Source organism: Diaporthe amygdali (genome assembly GCF_026229845.1).
Source record: "Diaporthe amygdali strain CAA958 chromosome Unknown NODE_29_length_634662_cov_65_424859, whole genome shotgun sequence".
Taxonomy (NCBI): domain Eukaryota; kingdom Fungi; phylum Ascomycota; class Sordariomycetes; order Diaporthales; family Diaporthaceae; genus Diaporthe; species Diaporthe amygdali.
The window spans coordinates 270,066-291,306 of record NW_026517049.1 but is presented as its reverse complement, the minus strand read 5'-3'; the positions used below and the strand labels follow the sequence as shown (position 1 = coordinate 291,306).

The 21,241-nt window shown below is 52.9% G+C and overlaps 3 protein-coding genes across 3 annotated transcripts; all 3 read right to left on the bottom strand.

The window, feature by feature from the left end:
* Positions 1 to 280: 280 nt before the first annotated feature.
* On the bottom strand, positions 281 to 2,861 carry J7T55_004361 (uncharacterized protein; the record flags this gene model as incomplete). The annotated part of the gene is made up of 6 exons (XM_053132005.1): positions 281 to 1,624; positions 2,138 to 2,338; positions 2,403 to 2,452; positions 2,535 to 2,560; positions 2,628 to 2,676; positions 2,747 to 2,861. The coding sequence occupies 6 exons, from the start codon at positions 2,859 to 2,861 to the stop codon at positions 281 to 283; spliced, it is 1,785 nt and encodes a 594-aa protein (XP_052989974.1).
* Positions 2,862 to 7,217: 4,356 nt separating this feature from the next.
* J7T55_004360 (uncharacterized protein) lies at positions 7,218 to 8,317 on the bottom strand (the record flags this gene model as incomplete). The annotated part of the gene is made up of 3 exons (XM_053132004.1): positions 7,218 to 7,267; positions 7,625 to 8,123; positions 8,258 to 8,317. 3 exons carry the CDS (start codon positions 8,315 to 8,317, stop codon positions 7,218 to 7,220), a joined length of 609 nt encoding a protein of 202 aa, XP_052989973.1.
* Positions 8,318 to 9,355: 1,038 nt separating this feature from the next.
* On the bottom strand, positions 9,356 to 13,048 carry J7T55_004359 (uncharacterized protein; the record flags this gene model as incomplete). The annotated part of the gene is made up of 1 exon (XM_053132003.1): positions 9,356 to 13,048. One exon carries the CDS (start codon positions 13,046 to 13,048, stop codon positions 9,356 to 9,358), a length of 3,693 nt encoding a protein of 1,230 aa, XP_052989972.1.
* Positions 13,049 to 21,241: the final 8,193 nt, after the last annotated feature.

Here is a 21,241-nt window from a genome sequence, read left to right as displayed (position 1 = left end):
CGCGTGTGCTCGTTGCTGGGCCTCAGAATAATGCAGTGTATAAGTACACTCAATCCGTGTTTAACCCGGTTGTGGTATCATTGGACCTATCGCGTGGAGCGCGTGTGCTCGTTGCGGGTCTCTGATAGGTGATCGCTCATTCTAATAAAAAGGAAAGCCACAAAGTCATATGCTGTGATGAATGTGCGTGCTCAAAACGTCACTCCCACACAGAAGATAGGAAGAAATATGGACAGGTCGAAGTTCAGAAAGAACTAGTGGGGTCAGGCAGCGACGAGCCTTAAACCACGGGTCCGGCCTTGATGACCTCCGGGGTAGCCTCTGACTCGTACTTCTTGAAGTTCTCGTTGAAGAGCTTGCCGAGCTTGGTGACCTCCTGCGTGAAGCTGTCTCCACCGGCAGTCCAGGCCTTAGCCGGGTTGAGGAGCTCAGACGGAACATTAGGGCAAGACTTGGGTACTTGCAGGTTGAAGATGTCGTAGTTTTCATACTCAACCTTCGCGAGTTCACCAGAGTGGATGGCGTCCAGGATGGCGCGGGTGTACTTCAAGGGGCAACGCTTGCCACCCTGGGCGGCACCAGCACCCACCCAGCCGGTGTTGAGCAGCCAGGCATTGGCGTTGTGGTGCTCAATCTTGTCCGCCAGCATCTTGGCGTAGCGCATGGGGTGCAGCGCCAGGAAGGGCTGGGCAAAGCAGGACGAGAAGGTAGCTTGTGGCTCGGTAACACCATCCTCAGTACCAGCCATCTTGGAGGTGTAGCCAGAGATGAAGTGGAACATGATCTGTTCACTGTTCAACTTCGAAATTGGCGGCAGCACGCCGCGAGCATCACAGGTGAGGAGGATGATGTTGCTTGGGTGGCTTGGCGAAAGGCAAGGAATCTTGGCGTTCTCAATGTACTCGATAGGGTAAGCACATCGAGTGTTTTCTGTCAGGGTGGAGTCATCATAGTCGACCAGCCTGGTCTCTGGGTCGAAGACGACGTTCTCGAGGACAGAGCCGAACTTGATGGCACCGAAAATGTCAGGCTCCTTCTCCGCCGAAAGTCCAATACACTTGGCGTAGCAGCCACCTTCGATGTTGAAGACACCATTTTCACTCCAGCAGTGCTCGTCGTCGCCGATCAGGGCTCGGTTGGGGTCGGCAGAGAGTGTGGTCTTTCCAGTGCCAGACAGGCCAAAGAAGAGGGTGACATCACCGTCCTTGCCCTCGTTTGCGGAGGAGTGCAAGGTGAGAACGTTGTGCTTGATGGGCATCTCGTAGAAGAGGACAGTGAAAATGCCCTTCTTCATCTCACCAGCATACTCAGTGCCGAGAATGACCATTTCCTTCTCCGCAAAGTTGATGGCGACGGAGGTTCCCGAAGTCATACCCTCAGTGTAACGGTTTGCTGGGAAGGAACCGGCGTTGTAGATTGTGTAGTCGGGGTGGAAGTTCTCCAGCTCCTCACGCGAAGGGCGGATGAGCATGTTGCGCATGAAGAGAGCGTGGTACGCACGGGCACAGACGACCCGCACGCGAATGCGGTACTTCTCATCCCATCCTGCGAATCCATCAACGACGTAAATTCGGCTTCTGGTGTTGAGGTAGTCGACAGCACGCTCGCGGTTGATCTTCCAGACCTGTTGAGCGAATCACGTGTTAGTCTTGTGCTTCTCGTTAATCCCGGCTGTCCGGATGTGAGAGCGGGAGACGGGAAACGCAGGAAGCGCCTTGCAGAAGTGGGGGCGGGTTTCGGCTGTGGAATAAGCGGGGTGCATGAACTGGGCCGAGGGGTTGCACTGTTGATCTCAGTGACGAGGGGCATGTGGAGAACGAGCCGCCCTTCAAAAGTGGCATCCAGCAACTTTTGCGCCGAGCAACCGCAATTGAGCAATACAGGTGGGAAAAGAGGGTATGCATTGTGGGGCCTTGGAATTGCCAATGACGTTTGCCTGATTTGTGCACGACAAGCAGTCATTTCCACGGCTGCTTTGCGGCTCCCGTCGCTCCCACGAGGCTCGTGACGACAGAGCAGGGGTTTGTCACGGGCAGCAAACAGGTCGTGTGACCAAACAGTAAAACAGCCAGGACGGTGGATTTGATGCCATAACAAAGAAAAAAAAGGAGGTAATTCCATAAAAAGGAAAACGTACGTCTGTGCTCATGGGCTTGTTCACTGGACCCCACCAGATGTCCTTTTCTGAACCGGGCTCTTGCACAATTCGCTTGTCCAGAGGTGAACGGCCAGTCTTCTTGCCCGAGTATGCAGTCAGGGCACCGGAAGATGAAATGGCTGAGCCGGGCTCGTACACAAGAGCATCTTCGTAGAGAGCGGCAACTGAAGGGTTGGGAATCTGTGACGCCCTGTTAGCGTCTGGCTCTAGATATTGTCGTACGGAGAGGCTGTTCCCAACATACAATTGCAACGCGGTCGTAGTCAATGTGCGCCTTCTCATGCAGTTCCTCCTCTGTGCCACTGGTTAGCCTGCTTGCCTCTGGTTTGTAGAATTGTCGCGTGTCGAGAGACTGGCAAGACTGTGGGTGCCATACCAAGTTCGGTGTGTTCACGGTGTGGCCTGTAGAGAAAGAATGTCAGCTGGGTTGTCCAATATGGAAAGAAATCGCGAAAGAGGGCAGACTTACTGCACACCACTAGGGTGGAGGCCGGTTTTGTTGACGGTGTTGGCAATCACTATGGACAAAATTTCAGCATAAGCTAGACTTGGAGGAGGAGTGTAGGTATGGAGAATGTGTAAACGTACTTTTGCGAAGATCTGACTGAGTACCGGAGGATAGAATCTGAGCACGAGGGCCTTGAACTTTAGGATCTGTGTAGGGAGAAGCAGTTCTCGCAACAGGATCTTGGGAGGGAGCCATGGTTCTTGTATGATTTCGGCGGATGGGTGAATCAGGGCAAAGGAAGCTAGACTGTAGTTTTGGCAGGGTTGTGTGTGTAGTTGGAGGCTTGTGAAAGTGACGAGTCCACCAAGGATGCGGGTTGGATCCAGTCTTGGGCGAGTCGAGCACGGTTACGGGTTGAAACTGGGGCCGAGTTATTCCAGCTGAGGGTCCACGATGGGATAGCGCCTGGAGCCGAGGATATATAGGATTTGGCTTGGTGGAGCCTTTAAAGCTTGACGACCGCATTCCACTGGCCAGAGAGGCCTTGAAGGTGGTGATTGGGGCTGTTTGGGTTGCCGGTTGACGAAAACCAGCCGGAGCAGTCCATCAGACACCCCTGCAAGCTTCGGGAGAGGCGTGACGGCCTTGCGTCGTCATTTCTAGACGCCCCGGAGCTGGATGTGGGCCAGGGGGGCGGGCGAGCAGACAAGGAAGACGGCAGTAGCAACTGGGACGTGGGTGTGTGTGCACGGGAGGGAGTGGTACTGGTAGTGTGGACGTTCGGGTCGTGTCGTGTGTCGTGTGTCGTGTGCTGGGTGAGGTTTAGGGGAGAAACGGTCTGGCCGGGTCGAGGGAATGGGGGAATGGGGAAATGGGGAAGCGGGCAAAACCTTGGCCTCGGAAAGGGTCTCCCTCACTTCCCTCACCCTCGCTCACGAATGCCTCGCAGGCACGGGCACAGACACAGGTACAGGTACAGGTACAGGAGGCAGGCACGCAGGCACGCAGACGGAGGCAGGCAGGCACAGGGTTGACTTCTGGGCCGACGTTGTTTCCGATCGGGACAGCACGATGCAGGCCTGATCGATGATCTGCAGCAAATCAAATTAAGAAGCTGCCATTGGCGCCTTGCCACTCACACACAGGAGCCGCAGTTGCCTTCTAAATTCAGACCAGCTACGCATACCTACATCATGCACATGCCTTAGGGTAGTATAACGAAGGTAATGGGCCGGGTAGGGGCGGCCTTCCTCCCCCATGCTGACTTCCAGAATTAGACATTTATTGTGCTATTATACACCTGCTGCAGACACCTCATTCGCCTGTAGAATTCCAAAGGCAGACAGACGCTGTTACGCTGATCTTCTCTAAAGAAAGAAAGACAGACAGACAGACACAGACACAGACACAGACCTGCGCCTGTGACAGTAACACAGTCGCAGACAGTTGCACTGTTGCTCAGTCGCTGCACAACGTGAACAGGGCTGAATGCAACGGAAATGCAATGACACCAAATGCGGAACTTAGCCGAGGCGGGTCCTATCGGAAGCCCACGAGTTGAATTCGATGGGTTTTTTGATTTCGAGACTTTGGATGAGCGATGATTGCATAGAAGACTTTCCGACCCTTGCCGTTCCCGGACATTATTCTGGAGTAGGAGGGGTACGGTAGAGGGGCAAGGGGGGTTACAATCTGGAGGAAGATCTTGGAGAAACCAGAAACCAGAACCACAGCCACGAGCGGGCGACGTGAGCCGCCTGGCGGGACCCGCTAGCGGCTGCCCCCTTGCCCTGGCTCTTCCCCAGAAATCCCCAAGCAGGCCTAGGCTAAGCATTTTCCCCCACAGGGCAGTCCAGATTTCAGACACACACACCCACCTGCCTGCTGACTCCGTCCCTCCCTCACTCCCCCCACGACGAGTTGTCGGTCTCTGCTTCTGCTTTCTTTTCACGGTTTCCATCAGTTCCTGGGCCAATTTCGATGCGAAAAGTTGGGCATAGTTCGGTCTGGTCTCAGGCTACCTGCTGGTCCGGCCGGAATTATGCCCACGATAATAAGTCGGGAGCAAACACGAAGACAGCTCGGGAGCACTGCCCCACTGCATTGTCACTTACACATGCTAACCCCGCACTGACAGGGGGGTGACGGCGGCCCCACCCACCCTCGCAACCCCCAGGGCAGCGGCCACCCGAGATATTATCGTCCCTTCCAAATAAGATAGGGGGCCTGCCGTTTCTAGACGGGCGCACTATAATAATGAGTTCCGTAATAGATCGTGTCTTTTACGAGATGGGAACGGCATTTGGGCTCGGCTTGAATCACGATGTCAATCATGCTGACGGGGTTGTCGACCTGACTGGCTGGCCTGGACACATATCCTGGCCCGGCCTGAACCAATACGATAAATGTACCAAGCAAATTCTTGGTGCAGATACTATGTACTATGTAGATGCTCACGAACAGAGTCATGGGCCTGGCGAACCACCGCCAAGCTGAGCCAGAGAACCGGGACGCATCCTGCAGGCTGCAAGGCCACTCAGACTCTTCAGACTGCCCTCGGCCCCATAGCGACTTGTCACAGCTGCATTGCCAAGTTTCGTCTGGTCCTGGTATCGCGGCCGCTTCATCATCCTCAGTCCGAGATATTCCCTATCTGACATCACCCATCCCGCAATCCCGCCCATTGTCGATCCCCCCTCAGGTCCAGGTCCAGGTCCAGGTCCAGCTCGCTGGTCTCGGCAACCCCAGATGCCAAGCAGCGTCCACCTCGCTCACCTTCACTCCGCTCACCCGGCACTTGGCATTAGGAGTCGGCCCCGTTTGGAGACCTTGAAACGTGCTTTGCCTCCGACTTCAGCCGACTTCAAGTCTACCTAACTACCCCGGCCACCGACGACAGACATGACAGCCGCGCAAGCCTGGGAAACTTTGTGCGTGCAGAGTACCTGCATCAGAGCGGCACGATAAACTTCCTCTTCGACTCGCTGAGTTTCAAGTCTTCCCGTGTATTGTTCGCGGAAGTAAAAACTAAAGCCGGTGAGATATGCCTGTGCGGCGAGAAAACCCGATACGTCGTCGCCAGGTTGCAATCTTCAAGCAATGTCCGGACTGGCTTGTGAACGACCTCGACCACCGTGTGGATAAACTTCTCGCCCCCAAATGACTGAACCATTCTGGCTACACATCACTGCGTTCCGAGCCATGAAGTGTGCGGGACGATCCGTTCCGTATAGTCCCAGCATGGCTTCCAAATCAATACGAGTTCATATCTGTCCCGTAGACTTTGGCGCGTGCTCTCCCGGCCGGGCTGGCCTCCCAACGCCCAGCCCCGTCACCGGCTCGAATTGTCGTTCATCCCCGGACCGCCATCTCCCGAGGATTTCATGCGCAACGGCGGTGCCTGGTGCATGCATCTTCGGATGAAAGCGACTCTAAGCTTTCACGTACCGCCCGTGCTCTTGACTTCCTCGATTCGTGCGACATCGCGTTTTGCACCTCCGTAGATCTGCTTTTGCTAATACGAATCAATTCCGATGAGTCGTATTTAATCATTTTGAACACGGAATGCGACATTCGTTGATAGATCAACGAAAAAGGCGATACGTTAGCACGAAAGCAGGAATCACGGCAGTACTTGTGACGACTCGTTTTGAATCTTAATTTATTCAATGCCTAAATGCTTACTTCTTGCCTATCTTGAACACACGACACGGAATCTCCTCTACCTCACCTTCCTGACTTGTTGTATTTTGGATCAACCTATGTAGTCCCACTCCCTCGGTCTCCCCTGGCAGTACTCTCGAGTCAGCCTGCCTCCATTCCTCCACGGCCTCAACCCCGACTTGGGCTCATCTGGCCGCGGGTTACCCTCGTAGTACTGGCAATCAAAAACGTGTTCTCCATGATGAACAAGCCCGCAGTTTGGGCAGGTCATAGTTCGGCTCATGTTGATAAAGTACTAGTCTGTTCTTCTAGTTGACTTTTGTACTGTTGACTGTGGTGAGATTTTTTTGGGGGAAGACTAGGAGAGAGAGAAGAGAATGGACTAGACAGAAGTGGCGGCTATATATATTGCATGAAAGATTGGTGTGACTGAATTCGAGAGCCTCGTCACATCATGGAGCAAACACAGCCAACGTGAGATTGAATCGGGCTCGATGGCCGACGTTAGCAGTGAGTGACACAAGGGCAGTCATCCCGCGAGAGTCGACCTCGTCACTACTCACACTTCGAGGATCGATTAGTACAACAGTCGTAGGAGGCCCTCCGAGTACGACAAACCCAGAAAGGGGGGGCGGGGTTCCTTGGAGCCAAAATACTCACTGTAGAGTCTGGCCAATATTCGAGGAATCTGATGCCCAAAGGACTTAGGAGAGCTATAGATGCATGAAAACCGACAGCCCACGGTAAATAAATACAGGTTCAAGATTTTCCTGGAGTCTTCAACTGCTCAAGGAAGTCCTACACAAGATTCTGTCCCAGTATGGTATGGGAATACTATCGATTGCGCAGCGCTTTGATCTGCCCTGAGTAGGAAAACAGAGAAGAACTGTGTAAGTTTCTTGCCTCGTCAAATGCCGAGGGATCCATCCTCTTGAAGTGATATGCATTCTACAGCAGAGGACGATTCGATTTCTTGCGATATGTCAGGAACATGGTCACTTCGCACCATCAGATAAGGGTTATCAGTCTTAGGCAATTGCTACAAATGATTTAATGTCTCATAAGACATTCCAGGATGTTATTCTCATTTGAGCGTGACTTTTACAGACTGTTTGCATGAGACATCTCCACAGTCCTCTGGTTCTCAACCACCGAAATGCTGAAGCCACCGACAGCGTTCTCTCAATATCAATTGCCTGATCAACCAAGATCATACACCATCCAAACATTCCCACCTTCCCTCTCACCACCCTCATACACTCTAAACCCAACCTTCTCATAAAACGGCACCACCTTCTTATTCTCTCCAGCCACACCGATATGCACTCCCTTCCCACAATCCAGCCAGCCCTCACCCCCTTCAACACCATCCTTCACGCTCGCCATGAACCTCTCAATCATCTTCCTCCCCCACCCCTTCCCTTGCCACCCCTCCAGCAAATCAATATGCATCGTGGCCCTGAAATCCCTCACAAGCTCCGCCTTGCCCTGCACCCCCTCAAGCAACAACCACCGCGGACTATGCGCCATCTGCGCGAGGCACTCCTCGTTGATCCCCCCCTTGCCGCCATCACCAGGCACGAGCCACGGCTCCAGGCGCGCGAGCTGCTTCGGCACGGGCACGCCCGAGGTCTCCGCGGGGGCGAGGATTTCGCTTATGTAGCGCGGGTACGCGTCCGCGAGGGCGAACACGTCCGCGCAGCCGATGACGTAGCCCACCGCCGCGCCGGAGCCGTCGTCCAGGACGAAGCAGGTCGCTGGGGAGAGCAGCGTGTACTGGTGCGTCCAGATGTACGGCGCGAGGCGGGTGGCTGGCTCCGACGCCGCCAGGGTTGGGGGCAGGGTCGCTCGGCACTGTTTGGTTCGTCACGGGTGGTCAGCGCGGGTGTATTGTGGGAGGGTTCGTGTGATGGAACGTCAGGTGTCTTGGGTGGCCATAGTCAGGGAAGGAAAGGAACAGGTGAGACGCTGGAAGAGTCTTTGCTCACAATGTGTGCGGTTGCAGCAAAGTCTGAGGACTTGTAAGGACGAATAAAAGCCGCCGCCATAATGAGATGAGACGCTGGGATTGCGTGGAGGCTCGCTTTGCTGCAGAAGAATTGACTCTCGCAGAGGCCCTGTCTATTCAGAGTCTGACTAGCTTTCTACGAATGAATTAATATACGAGAGGCATAGACGATAAGATACCTCGGAACTAACCGCCCCACGCGGAGTGTTAGAAAGCTGCTACGTCTTGCCTGTTTTGGATTCTTGGGCTTATGTCGGCGGCAAAGGAAAAGGGCGTATTGACCGTCGACGGAGCAAATTGGGGAAGATACCACCTCCACCGCTGAGGCCCAACTTACTTTCCGTAAAACGTGTCGATGAGGCCGGCCGTGCCATAAGGCAATCTAGGAATTCAGGTGCCCTCGCACCAGCGACGCAAAGACCGTGCGATGTTCACTGCTCGCACGAATATAAGCAGACAATGATAGGAGCGAAAGAACAAATAGACGCCTAGGAGGTCTTTAACTAAGCATGTACACAAATTCTCTGGATTCGTGTGCCCTAGCAACTACTAAATAAGAATTATGACCATCTCGGCCTCGCAGCATATTCGTGGCTTGACGGGCACCTCGGCCACCTGTCCGAAGCAATAGAAGTTAAGACGTGGTATCGATATGCGCTTCATCCTGTGTGCCTCGCCCCACCTGTAAGGCTTTCACACTTCCTCGAGCCGACAAATGGGCTAAAACCGATCCGAAAGACAGTGACCACTCTGCTCCTGATTGTCCTATGTCCCAACTCCCCTGGTTCCGGGACCCGCGCCAACCGGTGCGAAGGCAACACCCGGAGTGTCCATTAAGTGAAGCAAGGAAATGAAGAGTAAAGGCCAAGATGTCCTTTAGCGTACTATACAAATAGGTATCTCAGTCTCATAGGCCCTTTTATGAAAAGCAAAAATCGACGCCACCCATGCCGTGCCGTGCCGTAGAAATCGGTTGAACTGTTTATTTGTGGACCACAAATTGCTGTCGTGGATCCCGTATGTTTTTTCCTTGTTTGGATTATGAATAGATTTGGGTACACAGATCACGGCGAATTGTTTAGAACATCCCACCAGGCATGTTGGGCGAAGGGCCGCGCATAGTGGATGTGATCACGGCTCTTCCAGCTGGCGGTCCAACCGCAACCTGAGGCGGGGCGATACTGGCCCGAGCATCGAGTTTGACCTCGGAGCTGGCTTTCCTCAGCAATTTGCGAGGTCCTTGCTTCTCATCGTCGCTGACTGAGAAGGCACTCTTTCTGTCTTCGGTTGACGAGTCCGCGAACGGGGCCACTGGCGGCCTTGCCAAAGGCAAATGGGGCGTGCTCATGCTGAGAGCAGTGTCATCTGCCTCAGGATTGTTACGACCCATTAGTCCGTTGATGATAGTCCGCGTCCGAGAGCTCTCACGCTTGCGCCTGGGATTGACTGGAGGCAGTGGTGGTGGCGAGCCACCGTTGGCATTGCTGTCTGATCTTGACCTGGACTGGCTTCGAGATCTGGCCTCTCGAGCGTCTGTAACAGACATGGTCGGGACTCGGCTCGTTGACATGATAAATGTTGGCTCCGAAATATCGCTCTTATTAATGACCCTTTTCATTGAATCATTGAGTGTACTCGTTGTCGTGCTTGATTGTGCGATCGAAGGCCTCCTCGGGGGAGCGTACGTTGGTGTTTGAGGTGCTGATCCAGTTGTCTCGGTAGGCGAGAAGACGCCACGAGCTTGCTCAAACGGCCCGCTCCGAGGAGAACGCGGCGAAGCTCCAGCGGACAATGGCTCATTACCTGTCCGGAGGGGTAGGGCTCTTAGATTAGTTCCAGAATTGGTCCTGTCGAGGAATGGGCCAGGCACAACCGACTGTGCTCCACTGGTAGCGGACCTCATCGGGGGCATATGAGGCGAGCGTCGGATATCAGTGCCTGGCAAGCCGGGGGAGCGTAGCTTGGGTCTGAGTGCTGTTGTCGTATTGAGCTTCTGATTATCGGGCGAAATCGTGTTCTCTCTCGACCTCTGCGCCGGCCTGCTTCGCGATCGGCTTTGGCCAGCACTGTCCTCAGAGCCGCTTCGATCTCTTGCAGTTCTCGTCTGTGACCGAGGAGGTGGCTGTGGCACTCCTGTATTGCTATGCTCCTCACTGAACTTTCGCTGCTGGCCAAACTTGGCAGACTGATGTTCCCTACTAGGTGTACGGGCGAGGTCGTGGACGCCTTTCTCTGGGGCAGGCGAGTTCGTGGACTGACCATTGCGTGGCGAGTGTCTCGCCATAGCTTCGAGCTCCTTGCGCTTCTGCAATTCGCGCCTCGCCTGCCTGAACGCACGGAGGCCAGGATGTGCGTTGGCTTCCTCCTTTAGTTCCGCGTCTCCGTCCTCTTCTTCAGGCTGTTCCTTGATCTCGACCGGCGTCCTGCGATCCTGCTCGTCGAAGTCCTGCTTTACAGAACTTGGAGGGGTTGGCATTGTTACCGCGCCTGTTCCATTCATCTTGTTGGGCCTGGATGTGGCGTCCCGACCTCGGTCAATCAATGAGCCTCGGCTGCCCTTGCCTCTCAGAATCCCTAGGGGATTCGAGCGAGATGATGGTGGAGGCAAGTCTCGAGCTGAATCTGGTGGCGACTGCGGTGACATGGAGAGAGTGTTGTCGGTCTCAACAAAGGAAGTAAGCTTTTCCCTGACACGGCGCCGCGCATTCGCCAACTGATTGGCGAATTCATCTTCCTCATCTGGAGAGTGCGGCGACTCTGAGAGACTGCCTGGCTTGCTGCGATCGCTGGACCTAGGTGCTTCCTCGTGGTGGGAAGACAATGTTGGCTGTACGCGAGGACTGCGCTCGCTCTCCTGGCCGCTGGATGTTGTCCAGTCTTGGTCCTCCCATGGGCTCTTCGTTGCTGTCATTGGTTCCGGGTTCTCCTGAACGCCAAAAATGGACGAAACGTCACTTTCAGTACGCAAGTGTTGCCGAACCAAACCACCCAGTCCGGAGGTTGGTCCCAGAGTGGGCGAGTCTCCTAGCATGACTTGTTTGGGTCTGACGTTGAGCAGATCAGTATGACCACTGAGAGGCGATTGCGACTCATTAGGTTGTTCTGGGATAGAGAGCGGTGTTGGGATAGCGGAACCGCGTAAAGCTGGGTGGTCTTGATCGGCTGGTCGTTCTACCCTGACTTGTGGAGAGAAGGCTGGTTGGTGGACAAGATCATTCAAAATAGGTGATTCGACTGGATCAGCTCGAGGGGAGCCTTCAACGGAGCCTTCCTTCTGAGTTGACATGGGAGAGGCCTTGATATCTGCATCCTGCTGTCGGTTGGAGGCTACTGACTGAGACCGAGAGTAGGTGAATGATGTACTCGAGTCTTTTCGGGAGCGCTGGGTTGGAGTTTCTCGGCCTTGTTTCAGTTGGAGCTGTCGTTCAGCATACCGGGAGTCATCATACGGCTGGGCTGGTCTCTGAAAGACGCCCATGGCAGTTGCCTTGCCAACATCCCTCGGTTGAATGGCAAGGTTCGTTTGATCACTGGCACTATGATCGCTGATCGGGGGGCTCAGGGGTGGAGACGACAGGAAAGATGTTTTCGTGTCAATGGCATTTGACGCCTTGGTGTTGAGGTCCAATGTGCCGATTGAGGATCCGGTAGTTGGTGGGCTCATGGACCTCAAGTTTGGGGCGCTACCCTTGGACAAGATGGTCCGACGCTCCCCAAAGCGGTCGGAAAAAGAGTGCATCGTCGGGGACGGCGAATTCTGTCCCAAGTCCGGAGTCCGCACTCCTACAGGCCGGCGAGTTAGAGTGTCGACCCTCGACAGGACGGAGTGTTGCTGTTCTTGTAGATCTTGCGTCAATCCCTGTTCATAGAGTCTCCTTGTCCGTGTGACATGTCGTTCTAGAGCGGGCGTGGAGGTAGCTGAGGATGCCGCAGTTGTTTGTTGCGAATGAAGCGTGGTAGGCTGCGAGACGACGGAGGTGGCAGCAGTCGAGTTGCGCCCGCCAGAGGGAGTCGAAGAAGTCGTTGAGGACGTCTCACGTTTTTTGTTATAGCCCTGAGGCAATGGAGACTCTGCCCTTGTCGCGAAGGGCGAGTCCTCGACTTGTTTTGACTCGTCGCCTACCTCCTCACCATGAATGTCGTTGTCTTCCCCATTGAGGTGAGTTCGGTCCTGATCTTTTTCAGCCAGTCTCCATTTCTGGAATGCAGACATGGCCAGATCGTCACCATACAGCGCCCGGCCGCTCATACCGTCACCTAAATTTCTAGATGAGGAAGAGCCAACTGCGATCTTGTAAATCTTCTGCCTTCCGCCGAACATGACATTGCCCTCTGTAGGCCGTGCCCTAGTCAAAATTGAGCTGGAATCCTCGGAAGCAGTAGAGTCAGTACGCAGGAAAGGTGGTGCCTTGATAGATTCAACCTCGGCGATATCACCAAGAGTTCCACCAGAGCCGAAGTTGAAGTCATTTAGTCTCGAGTGTCGCTTGGGTAGCAACACGCTGTCATCGCTGGCTTTGCCGATCTTGGTACTGGGGTCATCCTGTTCGCGGAGCATAGAGAAGCGAGCCGAGAGTCCGGACATCAGGAGACTCGTGCGGAAATCGTCGCTCGAGGGCAATGCAGTTGCCAGGTCGATTTCCTTCTTCTCTTCCTGCTCTTGTGATTTCTTTTTCCGTCCGAAAAGGGAGAAAGAAGACTCGGACTCGAGGGACGGACGCGCGGACGCTGCGTCATCCTTGCCCTTCTTCTTGGTCTTGAATCGGTTCATCGTGAAGGTGATGCTCTGCTCGGTCAACAGCAGTGGCTGGGAGGTGTCGTAGTGCCTGGTAGGCTAAGGTGTGACGAAAATTGCCGTCTTTAGAAGGTTCCTTCCATCAATTCAAGTTTCGCATCGCAGAATGATAGGTAATGTAAGGACCGTAACCGCTTAAACTCTGAGAGAGCGGGAGTTGGACTGGAAATCAGACGAAAACGAGATCAACGCAGGTAGATCAACGCTGGTAATCCGACGAACTGTGACCGTGCGATATGGTCAGCTACCAAGACTAAACGTCAGCGAAATGTAGAATCAATATTTGAATGAAGCAGATGCAGCAATCAAACAGAAGTGGTTGCTGCTCATATGATACAGCCCAAGCCTAGCAGGAATGCCCAACGAGAGCGCATAGCCGCTCATTCTGCACGACGAGACTCACAGGCACCATCCTTCCTGCCAACCAGACAGGCCTGGGACACATGCTTGGGGTTAAGGCTAAAACGTGGGGATAATGTGTGTTGTGGGTGTTTGCTCACATTTGTGTGTAGCCGGTGTCGGATGCGTTTCAAAGGAGCAGGAGGGAACCTGGTTTGACAGGACGGTGCGCACAGAAGCAAGTGGGCTTCAGGTTGCGGATCCTTGCACCGAACAGCTGAAGAGATATGGACACGATGACAAGTTGACGAATCCAGTGGCCCTTGTCGTTAAAAAGTCGACTGGTATTCCAATCGACAATGATCGCAAGGTGTTGGTGGTTGTGCGTGGTGGAGAGATGACGAGGTGGTGGTGGTGACAGGCAGAGACAGGCGAGTTGCACCAAAGAACCGTGTTCGTGCGCGAACCAAACTGGCGACAAGAATAAGACGTGTTGTAGCACGCCCAAAAATTCGCAGCCGTGAAGAATGGAAATTGGTGAGATCACAAGCTGGAACGCTCACATGCCAGAGAGGGCTCAGGACGGGCTGTCGTTGGCTGATTCGCCGTGGGGCATGAGAAAGGTTGTCTCGGTTTGCCGTGGAGTGACAATCGGATCCGATGCTTCGACTCGGAGGGACGATTTCGTCTGGTGTCGTCCTGAAAAGGATGAGAACGAGTGTTGGTGATTTGTCAAGAAAGCGAGCGAAGTGAATGCGACTGGACGAAGTCGAGGCCAACAGCGCTTCGGTTGGACACACGACAAGTACCAAGAAAGTCTGTCTGTGTCTGATGTGGCCGTGATTCACTGGAGAGAGGGAGGAGAGAATGGCAGCGACCAGCAGTTCCTGGACCGACAAGTCGCACGGACGAAAACGAAGGTTGGGGGGCGAGTGTCGACAGGACAGTGAACACACAGCGTGTCACGAAGGCGGTACAAACAAGGACGGGAGAAGGGAAAAAAAGAGGGACGGTGGTCAGGGGAATTCCATTGACGAAAAGGGACGTAAAGGGACGACTACACGGCCCAGAAGGAGAGGAAACCGGCCGGGGAGATTGAGAGACTTGAGAGATTGTCACTCGAAAAATGAGAAGATGCAGGCGCGACCGGACATTGGATTGCCACTTGGGAAGACGTCGACGTGAGTGGTTCGGGGAACGCTGTGGGGCTGAACAGGGGGCAGTGGTAGCACCTTCCTGGCGGCCTGGGGGGACTTGGGTGTCAGAGCGGCAAGGGGCAGGGGTTCTACCACCGCACCTAGGTGCTAGCCAGCAAGGAGCAAGGCAGGCACAGGCAGGTACCCATAGTATCAAAGTATCTACTATAGTATCATCATAGCACCGTACCTGGATCCCATAGTAGTCTACGCAAGCACCAGGGTGGTAGGAGGCCCCGAAAAGTACTGTTTAGGTAGGTAGGACAACGGCGGTGGGATCAATCCTGTATGCAGTCCTGTGTCCTGAGGCCTGCGGCCCTGCAGTCTCGTCAGACCCCGAAGACCTCAAAAATCTCCATCTACTGTATTGTACTGTACAGTACAGACCCATCTTCATTTACACAGCCTTGCCCTCGCTATATAACGCGGAACTATCACACACTTTGGATGAAACATATCGTCTTTGCTTAAATCAACACGTAGCATAACTCTGTTTGTTCCAGTGCAGTGCTCGGCTCGTGTGGATCTGGCCTTGCATTGGTCCCTGGCATACTTGGCCCCTCCATGTCTCCTCCTCACTGCCACGTCTCGTCCCATGAAGCGCCTGCATCACCTCTCTTCCAGAAGTACCTACAGAAGCCATTCCTTCCGCACCTGAAACATGGGACGAGAACGGATTGATGACGTTGGACGCAGCAAGCAGCCGCAGGTCCTCCAGACGTCTGACATACATCCCACCTGCACCGGCAGAGGCAAACCCTTCAGTTGGACAAGCTGACAGGACGCCGCGTTCCTGCAGGACAGACCTGCATACATATTTCGGCATATGCAGTAGTAGCGGTGCCACTAAAGCAGTCAAGATCCTGCCGTCTTCACCTGCTTGCTATGCTCTTCAAGGGCGATCGGCATCATCTGCGGCTGGGAGATCTGATTCTTATCTGCTTCTGCAGGGCAGCCGGCTTTTACTGTACTTGTCTGGCCGACTTGACTGTCGGATTGTCTGCCAATCAGTCAGCCAGTCTAGATCTAGTCTACCACTGCTTGGACTTCAGACAACCAAGACGGTCACGGCGCGCTGGGCTTCGCTGCCTTGGCATCGCATCGGGCCCCACCCAGCAGCTTTTTGTTCTTTGCAACTGAGGATCCAGTAGCTCTTTTGTGATGGTGAGTGGCAAATTCCCTCTCAGCAGTCAGTCAGAGGGCCGTGAGCTGATCCAGCTGGTGCATCGTCTCACGGCTGAGCCGAGCCAAATCAGTCCGGCACCACTTCAGCGCCGCTCTCACGATACTGCACTGACAGCGCCTGAGAGATTGTCTGTCTCGGGGCCGACCGTGTATCGTACCGCATGGCACTTCGCGTCCCCCCTCCCTTGCAGCACCGCGTTGTCAGATCACTTCCTGAAGTGATGTGCTGTTTTGGTCTCGGGATCGGGACAGCAGACAAACGGCTCGTACAGGTGCCGTTCGGGGCCCGCCAGCACGATGAGCAGATGCAGGTTCCGAATGAACTCTGATTAAGTTCGCCGAGCGAACGGCGGTTGATACTTGACAATCGCTTTGCTGCTTCTGCTTGCCTCAAACAGATGCAAACCCCTGAGATCTGCATCTGTGCGTCTGCAAGGGGCCAAGAGGTCGGGTTGCAGTGGTCTGGGCCGCGAGCCAATGATGGGCCGGTGCCTGAGCCCCCAAATCAGACAAGCGCGAGGTGTGGGCAAACGGCGTGGACCACTTTGGTACGCGGTGCGGCCCTGGGAAGGCTTGCGGGCACGCCCTGCACTACGGGTCTGCCTCTCTGGCCCCTTTCCCTCCTGACGTGAAAGCCAATCAAAGCAAATGATCGGGCTCGGAGCAGTCCAGGGATTCGATGTTGCACATCATGGCCGCCAGGAAAGGGAAAACCTGTCAAACTGCCTGGGCCGTAACAGTCACAGCACCCCGTCACATTTCATCTCCAGTATTGATGATCGGCTGTGAATGTCTCCATTTGACTTGATCGGCAGGCTTTCATACTAAGGTTCTCCTTTACCCAACTCAAAAGGCTGATTTGCAAGCAAAGTGATGTGGCATTCGAGTGACAAGAAATGCCATTTTCTACCCAACTCACAGCTACTAGACAATAGAGCTATGCGGCAGACTGATGGCTCAGCCGGCCTGCTTCATCGTAGTATACGATGAATCCGTGCCACATGAACAAACTCATGCCACGACCAGCTATCGTCAAAGATCATCCAACGGCTTGGCTCGAAGGTTGTTTGCCGCCGGACGGCTGGGAGCCGTCACGGCTCGACAAACGTGGGCCGCCGGGCTGGGGATCCCCGTACGCCAGAGCCACTGCCCATTGCAAGTGGGTGCCGACATGGTTCATCGGACAAGACTTGCCAGACATCAGACGAAAGATAGCCAGTGCGTCTCCAGCTTCGAGAAGCTTTGCTTGTGTCAGAATGGACGATCCGGCACGTATGATCCCTCAAACAAATGCACATCGCACAGTGTCCAGTTTCGACAGCAGTGAACCAGTGAGCGTAATTACTACGGTCTGATTGTGATCCGCCCCGGTGGAGGCTTGTGCTTTTTGCCCCGAGTCGACACGTGGAAATGCCCCGGTGAAGGATTCGGGAACCGCCTGGGCCCCAGTATCACAGATTTATTCAATTGTCATCAAGATTTAGGGATCATCTCATTGTGATGACGGGCGACAGAACAACAAATTGCGTATGTTCTAGGCCTTCATGCTTTCGTACATGCACAGATACGCTGTTCGCCTCGCACAACGCAGCTGTCGCTACCCGTGTGACGAACGGTCTGGGCTTGCTTGTAACTGGAGGACCTTGAGCAGGCTTAAGCTGGGATTTCGATGGAATCACGGGATTCTCCCTGATGTCAGACGGATAAATTCGATCGCCCCACATGTCAATTGATTGGAGCCCCTCGGCGACAGGAGACAACCCTGTACAGGACCCGCCCTGGGATTAAATCGAGATTCTATAGGAAGTTCCGACAGAATCTCGCTTGAGACAGGTCGAATGAAGCAATCTCCGCGTCCTCCGCAAGCCGTCATTCGTTCTTTTAATGATGCAGAATACAGGTGATGGTGACGAGTCCACTATATCACAACGCGGGGCATCAACCGACGGATGGCACAAAGCTCGCCAGCTTGTTGCTTGACTGGCTTTCGAACGAACGTTGGCGACGTCCGCGGAGGCACACGCCAGTGTTTCGCCTGGATGCAAGCAGTGAAGTTTAACCCCAGTGTGAGTAAAAATTTGTGATATTATATGAGTCCTCCGACGCTAGATTGACTCGACAAATCCACATATCATTTGCAAAAAGGTATTATGGTTCTGACAATATATTATACCATCTTGGGCCTATCGCGTCACAATCTTCGGACGAACCAGGACGCGCTCCCACTCCTAGGCGCGAACAACCTTATTTTTCCCGCTTTCTATTCGCCCAGGAAGTGCCTAGGGGCGGGTCGTTCAAGTTCGGTTTGTGGACAGACGCAATGAAGATCTGGGTTGCACGCTGTCCGTGTCGTGGCGCTACATACGCCCTAGTCTTCATCCAAACTAAAGCCGTTATACTTCCCACGGCATCGGCACATCGAGCTTGTTTCCAGCGCGTCGGATGGGCCTACCTCGCCCTACTGCACGTTCCGGCGGTTTCGGCCACCCGGCCTAGCTCCACCCAGAGTCGAATGTCGACCTCGGGGAAACCCTTGGGCTCCCACGAGCGAGCCGTCGCACACACGGGCATTGTGCTCGGTTGCCGCCAAGTCGTGCGACCATGGCGTTCGTTCAGCAGCCACCCAGAAACAAGCCAGCTGAGGCTGCTTACACTGCTTCCCGATGGCAATATAACAGGCGGCGGAGTCTGGTCACGGGGCGCACAGGTACATGCCTGGGTTACTTAGCTCGGCAGGAAACTGGTATGGGTTAGTCCAGCTGGCACGAACGCGACTAAGACAAACGCGTTCCAGGTTTCCTGCGCGTCTATTTGACGACGCATCTCCTTTCCTAGGTTGCCTTAGTTCCGCATGCCATCGCCACGACCTCGTATCGTAGGGTTCCAGCCGGGCAGCTCTCGGCAATATCGTTCTGACAAATAACGCCGCTGTTGCGGTGCGCCCCTTTGTACACAATCTTTGTGCGCGATTATGTAGGAGGGACTGAGAGCGCGAATAGCATAACATAGAGGACCTCACTGTAAATCAGGCCTCTGCGGCGTTCACAATGCGCTGATCAAGTCACCATGTCATCTGGAATCACCCAGCTTGACAATCGAGGCTCTTGCCAGCACTGGAATCTCTGTCCAAGACTGAGCAGGCGTGACCTGGCCGTTGCTATAATATGGGACTTCTTCCAATGTATGGATCTTGAAGCAATGTCTCAATCGTAATGATTAGGTGCAATATCGGCAAACATTCACGTTGCAATTCGAACTTGACCTCCCCTCAGCGCTTGCCGGGGCCAGATGCATGTGTTGAAGATCAAAAGCAAATATTGGACTTTGGCCAAAGGTCTTCTCTTTAAATTTGACATCCGGATACGTGCTTTCTTCTATTTCTTGATTACGTGCTGTTATTCAGTCACTGTGCCTCTGTGTATATAATGTCCATCAGTTTTGCTGAAGTCATCCTGCCACAATCGAAGCACCAGTCCCTGAATCCAATTGAATCTTCTGAAGGCCTCGACTTTGGTTGCGTTACGCAGCGTAAGTTGGTTGAGAGCCCTGTCACTCCGAAAGGGACCACTTCTAGGTCGTACTTTCCCATACATGGACGCAGCTTCAACTTTGGGTTTGTAGCACAAAGAACTTGTCCTCACCTGGTAAAGCTGTCCTTGATTTCTTCTAGGGCCAAACTGTAATGGGTTCATTCTCCGTGGCCGGATTTGACTGGATGTGATTCATTTCATGTAGCAATTCTCGTGTTTGATCTGCAACTCTTGACTTGATTCCCAGATCTCGACCATCAACGGATTTTAACTCGCCGCAATATTGCGCTAGTTGAGGTTGACATTATTGTGTATCGTCACGTAGCCTCGCTGACCGCCGCCTGGACTTCCTATTTGACGGTGTCAGCATTTACAGTTGTCGTTCGTAGCTACATAATTCGAATCATACTCTAGAGGATATGGATTTGTCCACCTTTTTTTGTAGACAACTTTCACCGAGTCGATGGATCTAAAGCCTGTAAATATCTAGTGCCCAGTTGTTCTACTTCGTTGTGAACCTGTGGTGGAGGAAGCGATGGTGATTGAGATCATGAGGTAACCCGCCCACGTCAATAGAATCCGATGATTTCGAATTTGAGGATGACGAGAAGATCGTGTTTCATTTTGCCTACTTTAAGCGTTCGTTCTCTTTAGATGTTCTAGATTGACAGCAGTATTCGAAGCGGCTGTGGTGAAAGTGTTATCTCACGCAGTATCGAGTTGCCGCATTTCAACCTCCTTGTTCACAGTTTGCGGCGTGGAAGAAAAGTCAGCATAGATTAAACGCAGAGATACAAGGGACGGTGGAATTTGATTGAGGCGCCGACATCGTAGTAATAGTTGTCAAATTGGTTGGGATCACGAATCTACTCACGAGGAGCAAGGAGGAAAGAAAAGGAAAGGAGAGGAAAGGGAAGGGAAGGTAGCAGGACGAAGCCAGTGTTCATGGGCTTCTTCATAGTGAGTATAATGCTCCGAGAACAACCTACCAGGGGGAAGGGGGGTTTTTGATAGCATAATGATAGAATATCAATTGAATACCAACATAGTATTGACATATAAGCAAGATTTTGACAGTATTAATTTCTGTATGTCTGTCTTTATTTGTGCGTTGTTGATATGGAATTATTGTTGATATGGAATCGTTGTTGATATGCTTTGATATGATATCAACTACAATATAAAATCCCCAAAAAAAGCCTATTACAAGCCTTTTAAGAATTTGTCCCCTACCCAACTTTTTATTACTTTTTTTCTAGCTTGACTATATACTATGAAATGAGCTATGGAATTATGGAAATATTTAAAAATAGAAATATTTTAAAGTTTATAAGGCTACTTTGGATATGTCTTGATATGCGTTGATATGAAATCAATCTTGATATGATATCGATATAATATTAACCTTTTGATTGGATTTTTCTTTTGCAATGATTTGTTAGTCTTTTACAAGCATTTTGTTATTATTTCTAAATTTTGATTTAATGTTAATATTATTGCAGCAGACCTATTCCGCAGCGTGCATTGCAAGACCCAATCAGAAACCCCCCTTCCCCCTGGTAGGAACTTACACATTGAGCCTTAACTGCATAACCTGAGGGCCTTGCAATGCGTAATTGAAATGATGACCGGGGGCAGATTAAAAGAAACCCACATTTTTACAGACGACAAATAAAATCATATGCACTATCCATGCTGCAGAGTGACTACAATACTATAAACTCACACGAGTCGATGTTATCTTTAGTACCTAGGTACTTAAGTATGCAAAGTTTTCTTGACGAGTCGTGGGCGGCTCTTGCTTTCGCGAGCCTCAAGCTTCAAATCATCATTACTCAATTAAATGTACAATTACAGATATACGCTGCATTGCGTCCAGAATGATGCAATGGCAATGCTGCAGAGTAGAATTCTTCCCT